This window comes from Microplitis demolitor, chromosome 6 (genome assembly GCF_026212275.2).
Source record: "Microplitis demolitor isolate Queensland-Clemson2020A chromosome 6, iyMicDemo2.1a, whole genome shotgun sequence".
Lineage (NCBI taxonomy): Eukaryota > Metazoa > Arthropoda > Insecta > Hymenoptera > Braconidae > Microplitis > Microplitis demolitor.
Genome location: NC_068550.1, coordinates 15723631 through 15730437, shown reverse-complemented (window position 1 = coordinate 15730437; position 6807 = coordinate 15723631). Strand labels below are relative to the sequence as shown.

Sequence of the window (6807 nt, the reverse complement as noted above, 5' to 3'; positions counted from 1 at the left end):
TCATAATTATTTATTGGTGGATTATTACTTTGAATTTCGCTGGGGTTATTGCAACGATAGTTATTGCCGTTTAAATTATTATTTAAATTATTGTTATAAATTTCACTAGGATTAATAACGTGGTGATCGTTACTATTATTGTTTAAATTATGATTATAATTATTGTTACTAAGTCCGGCCGTATTATTGTGAAGAATATTAATTCCACTGGAACTTGGTTGTAAATTTACCGGGAGGGCTGAGGTCGTAACAGCCCTATTATCGTGATTCAAGTGACCTGTACTACACTCCCCGTCGCCAAAACTGTGAGTTACCTCGCGAACAGTTTGTGTAATTAACTGTACAGGCACTTGAGAATTATTTATTCTTTGCGTGCTCAAAGCTATGGTCAAATTTTGTAAACAATTTAAAATTTGAACCAGGGCAGTTTGAGTTGCCTCTTGATCAGCCTGTGCGGAAACTGGAACGGTGCCAGGAAGAAAAGCGGATCCCGCACTAGGCTGAATTTGTTGAAAAAGTACCGGTGGGGGGTTTTCTATGAATACTTCATCCATAGACGCCCGTAAATTATTATTAATATTTGTCGAATTTAAATTTAATTGTTCATTTGTATTTACAGCCTGTGGGTCGCTCATTTGAATTGACCCAGACGAAGTTGTAACTGTAATAGGTGTGGTAATGACGGTACTGGGTAGAGTCGCAGTAGTGATTGGTATAGTATTGGTCACTGTCGTGACTATAGACGTGGTAGTCGCTACCATATTCCACAGGCTACGCCTTACTGGCGGTCTAACCTGCTGTGGGGTGTCAGCAGTCACGGTCAGATTTGGTATGACGGGTAATGAACTAGGATTTGACATCGTCGAGTTCGCTGACGAAACCGTAGTGCTTGACGTTATCGTACACGTAGTCGAAGGTGGTGAATGCACTACCCTGTTTTGATTTCTACCGTTTGAGCAACTAATTTCTTCGAAGATTTTCTCTTCACTTTCCCGCCTACCCGATTGTTGAACCGAACGCTTTGAGTTTTGACGCGTCACTGGTCGAGTGTTACTCATAATACGATTATTGGGATTTAATTTTGATTTATATTAGCTGGTAAGACAAGCAGCTTACGAGCCCCAATAATACTTAAATATAAAATTTAATTACCGGTAGTAAATCCAAATAAGTTAAAATATTTCTATTGTAAATTACTAAAATTAAAATTTATTCCTTTGTCACCGGATTAAGAATTTATTTTAGTTTCTAAGAAAAATTTACTTTAGATAATTTTGGGCAACCAATATATATATAATTTAGCACAGTATCAATCCAATATTATCATTCACAGTTCAAATATTTCTCTCTTCAACGGTAGAATAAATCAATTAAATTTTTCCAAAATTTTCCAAATTTGATTTTTCTTTATCACCAGGTCTAGAATTTTCCAAAACAAGGAACACGAGTTGGGCGCCAAATATAACGGTGGCCTTTAGCTACTTCGTGTCCAGTAGCCACTCACCACAGTTAAGTATTTTCCCCGATTCAATAATTAATTATTAATAATAAATATAAATTTTAATTATGATGTTGCTGGTTCTGAAAATGCGGGAAATAGATTCAGAGAGTAGTTCGACTCGTTTTGACCGGACACGCGGCTGAAATTAAACTTATTCTCTAAGACACTGGTGATGAAAGTAATTTTTAGGCTTAATTCAATTATTATATATATTCAATTTTATTTAACCAAATTCCCAAATATGTACAATATTCCCCTTTATATAAAATTAAATTCTTTTCAATAAATAATTAAATAAGTGAATGTGCATTGACGATAAATGAATTCGTTTAACGCGCAGTTATTTAATCAACGCGGGAAATAAAATAATTGCCATCTAGGCTAAATTTACGTTGAAGAGAGAGATATAATTAATAAAAATTTTATTATAATCTTATCTGGATTTATTGAGTGCGACGTACTGCAGGTATCGGGCGACGCTGTATCTTGGACCTCAACGGAGCTTCTTTCAGGTTCCTGGGCTGTTGGTGCTGGACACTCTCGCGAAATCACTCGGACAAAATTGCACAATGTGACCAAATGGTTTTATAAACCAGTTTACACTATAATTTTATAGAAACGAATTAAAATTTTCAAAGTCTTGCAAAGTGAAAACGGCTTATGCGTGACTGTATATTCGAGCACTTGAACTTGAGTGTCGTCTACGATAGATTTGTCTCAAGTCTCAACCTCCGATGACCCCTACCTAATTATGCGCATATGACCGATTTACGGTCACCTGCTGCGCGAAGTCATCCCTTGTGGTCTAGCGCCTAACTCAGCCAAACTCAGCAATCAGGCTGTAATGAGATAGAGAGAGAAAGACCAAATTCAACAGAGACAGCGAGAGAGCCTCACTCTCACGTCGTATACCAACGCTGCCCGGTTACATATTTCATCGAACAATTCTGAGAATTACGGATTATCTGTTTCTCATTCGCATCGGCCGTCTTGTAGCCTCGCCGTGTAAGAATACTCTGACGTCACCGGTCGAGTATTTCGTTAAGAACTACGTCGTGTGTGTGTGTTTGTGAAATCAAATACGAGTTTTTCTATTTCGACAACTGACGACCATTTTTTTTTAGCAATGAACTGACTGTTTCGATCAACTACGTTTTGTTCTACTTTGGTTTATCTCGAGTCAAGCCGACACCGGCATTTATTATTTCTGTGTAACCGATAATTTGTGTGAAACCGATCAATGATTTTGTCTCTTGAATATACGATTGATTTGTTTAATTCTGATCAATTATTTTATCGTAACCTTAACTGCCTGACCTTTCCCCGATCCGCCACCCTGAGCCGACATTTCATTAATTATTTATTCGGTGATTATAAAATCACCTGGTGCCCAACTTGAAAATTTCTGACCTAGGTTGCCAAATAGTAAGTGTACTCGGACTTCACTCCAGTAGATCCCCAGTGGTGGAAAACCTGTTACAATCTATACCACTGAGTCTTCTGCTTGGATTCGCTGAAGATTACCATAAGGTCGTCATCAATGCAAAACATGAATTAATTTTGATAAGATCAAATTCCGATTTGAATGCATACATTGTAGCTGCACCTGCTGCTGGAGCTCGTGCTGAAGCTGTTAAGATTACACTGCGAGAAATCGAGTGGATTGTACCATATGCGACTATGGCTGATAAACAAAAAATTGAAGCTTTGAATTATATATCAAGTGATCCTGCTATCTCAATCAGTTTCCGTGCTTGGGAGCTGTACGAGTATCCACTATTACCTAATACTTCGAAGCACATTTGGGCTGTCAAAACATCTACGCAGCTCGAGAAACCACGTTTTGTAATCCTTGGATTTCAAACAGCAAGAAAAAATGATGCAACAAAAAATGCCAGCGTATTTGATCACTGCAACATCAGAGACATAAAATTATTTTTGAACTCTCAGAGTTATCCTTATGGGAATTCAAACTTCAATATTACAAACAATCAATATGCTCTGTTGTATGATATGTATATAAATTTCCAAATTTCATACTACAACAAAGAACCTGAGCCACTGCTAACAGAGAAGAAATTTCTAGAACAAGCACCACTGTATGTTATCGATTGCTCGAAACAAAACGAATCAATAAAATCTGGACCAGTGGACATTCATCTGGAATTTGAATCTACAAATCAATTTCCTGCGCAGACATCAGCTTATTGTCTCATTATACATGATCGCATAGTCGAATATAATCCTATAAACAGCATCGTACGAAAACTAATATGAAGACTGTTGAATTTAATCCAACGCCAACCATACATTACATGTATGTATGGAGATTTGCACACGAGCAAGGAGGAAGAGGCAAATGGGAGCAAGCAGCAAGAGATCGAGAACGATTTAAATGAAGAATTAATAAATTATATATAATTATTGAACCTGTATTCATTAAAAAACTTACATTTATGAATAAATAAACTTTTTTTAATATTGATATATATTGTTTTTATTACTTATAACCTAAAAATACATTTAAGTCCTACATAACCTTAAATATTTTTTTATTTCACATAATTTCATATACATTGTAGATATTTTTCTTAACCTAAAATATACATTTTGGTATACATAACCTCAAAAAAATAATAAAGTATTGATATTTTTTTCTTAACCTCAAATATTCATTTTAGTCTTACATAAAATATACTCTTTTTTCTTAACCTAAAGATATACAGTTAGAGCAATCTTTTTTAAAAGGATATGCAAAGCTATCAGGAATATCATCACAAAAAATATAATGATCCCGACACCTTTGATAGCCAATCAATTTTTCATTATTTTTCAATTCTTCTGGTAGTTTGTGCCAAACGAAATCAATCTGCTGGGTTGCATTTTCGAGGATAAATGTATCATCAAAGCACGCAATATCTCGATCATCCATACAAAGTAGATTCCCTAATTGATCAAAGATCTGAACTGACTTCTCGTAGGTTGGTTGAATTCCATAAAAATGCCAGAACCATCTCTTAAACTCTTGAACATTTTGAAATGCACATGAAGTATCCAATTTCTTCAAGTGATAGACATAGTATGGACATTGATATTTCAAGAAATCGTTCTTTTGATAGAGTGAAAAGAATTTCATTTTTTCTAAATCGATAATTGGTACAGCCTGGTCAATTAGATCTTCAAGCCATTTCTTCTTCTGTTCACCTTGTACGTAAAAGTATCGTGTATGTTTGACCATAATTTCAAGAATTTCTTTCAATAATTGATATGGTAGCAAACCGGCTATCCATGATATTGAATGGTGATGCTTATGGTGATCAACACTATTCTGCATTACAGCAACATCAACTTGATCCAAAGGTGGTTCAAACAACCAATGTTCACATCGCGCAAGTCCATATGTACCCACTTTATCACAAATATCAGTAGCACAAGTTCTTTTATCACAAATCTGCCATCAGGCATCTCGAAACCCACAAAATCAATTATTAATTCCATTATTGCGGTTTGTTAGCTTTAAACAATAACTTAGTTAATATAAATGTGATTTCATGGCAGGCTTGTTCATAATCTTTGCGATCTTTGAATTTTAATAATATTTCCTTCTAATGAGATAGTTGTAAGTGGATTTCTTTTCTTCGGATAGCCAACTCTTTGTTTCTTTCTTCATTCGCTTTCCTAAAATAATAGGAATCTACAATGCTATCTATGCTATGAATCAATTCTATCTATGCTATGAATCTATAATGGGATACAAGCGTCCCCGTCGAAAATATCACTTTCGCTGCTTATATCCTCGAATTCGATTTGGGCATCGTAGTTACACTCATCAATGCATACATGAAGTCTATAAAAGTTAATAATTAAATATTTGTAGTTAAATTAATTGAAAAATAATAATTTTTTTGTTTATTTAAATAATAATTCTTACATACTTTGAACCTTGAGGACCCATTTTTATGATTTTCTAAGTATACATAATTGTAGTTTTTCCGTTTTTTCACTCATTTCAAACAGATTCTTTGCTAACTTCCTTTTTTCAACACAGCCCGGACACGATACTTCTCACACACTTTCAATAATTTCAAGATTTTTAGCAAACGCAATTACATCATTGATAAATTTTCCAATATCCTCAGGAGGCACGTCACCAAATAACGATTCAATAATATGCTGTTAACACAAGCTGTTAACTAGAACGTTTCTCGATATAAACTGACTATTGCGAGCTGTCGAGCTCAGCGCTCGGCTCATTTCCCCCACTCTAGCTCAAAAACAAGTTCAGACTTGTCTGATGACGTCATCATCTCGAACATTCTACTGCACAGTTAAAAAATGTTACTACGCAGTTAGAAATAGAAAAAACCAGTTCAGCATGTCGGATGACGTCATCGATGACGCATCTATAAAAAAAAGAGGGGAGAGAAACTATACTACTAGATGGCATGTCTTCTCGCAAGTACCCATACTACCCCTAGTTTGAATATATCAATCCTCAAATCATACATTTACGTGTACATATTGCATTAATCAGAGTAGGCAACGCTAGTGTCAGCTCTAGGGTTAAACACAAACATGACGCCAGAACCTGTACCCTGATAGGCATTCCGAGAACTCATTCTAGTCATTAATGAAATTGTATAAAATTGTACATTATTAAAAATTGTACATTATTGAAAATTGTATTTTTTTTTTTATAATTTCTCACTCAAAATATACACAAGGCGCCATCTATCATAACACGAGCTCAAAATGGCGGACATGAGCTCAGAAGGGTCCTCGATAAGCTCAAAACAAGCTCAATTAGCATCAAATTTCTGACAAAAGGTCCTAGAAAAGCTCAAAATGATCTCAATTAACATCAAATGGCTGACAATTGCTCAAAAAGGTTCTAGATAAGCTCAAATGACGTCAATTAGCACCCAAATGACGTCAAAAGCATCCAAGATAAGCTCACTAACAGTCAACACATTATCATCAATCGTTAACTTACCGCCCGTCGGTACAACAGATCATGTCCATCTTGCCCCTGGTGGGCCAGAACCTTCCTTGTCTATCTACTTTTTATAAACATTCGAAAAATAAAGTTCTTAGGGGTACCCCGTTTTATCTACCCTACCTCGTTTGCTTCCTCCCCTTCCCCTTATATATATCTCAATATTTATTTTGATATTTTTTTTTTTACATTCTTTGTAAATATATATGTTCACTTCCTTGTTTATATTAATTATACAGTCGAGTCGCGTTATAAGTCCTATTAGTATCTCTCTCTTATTAACACGAGTCTGGTTAAAACAAAAAGATAC

General features: G+C 35.2%; 1 protein-coding gene across 1 annotated transcript; it reads left to right on the top strand.

The window, feature by feature from the left end:
- Positions 1 to 3181: 3181 nt before the first annotated feature.
- Positions 3182 to 3778, top strand: LOC106693864 (uncharacterized). The gene has a single exon (XM_014443268.2). The coding sequence runs from the start codon at positions 3182 to 3184 to the stop codon at positions 3776 to 3778; it is 597 nt and encodes a 198-aa protein (XP_014298754.2).
- The last annotated feature ends 3029 nt before the right edge of the window (positions 3779 to 6807 follow it).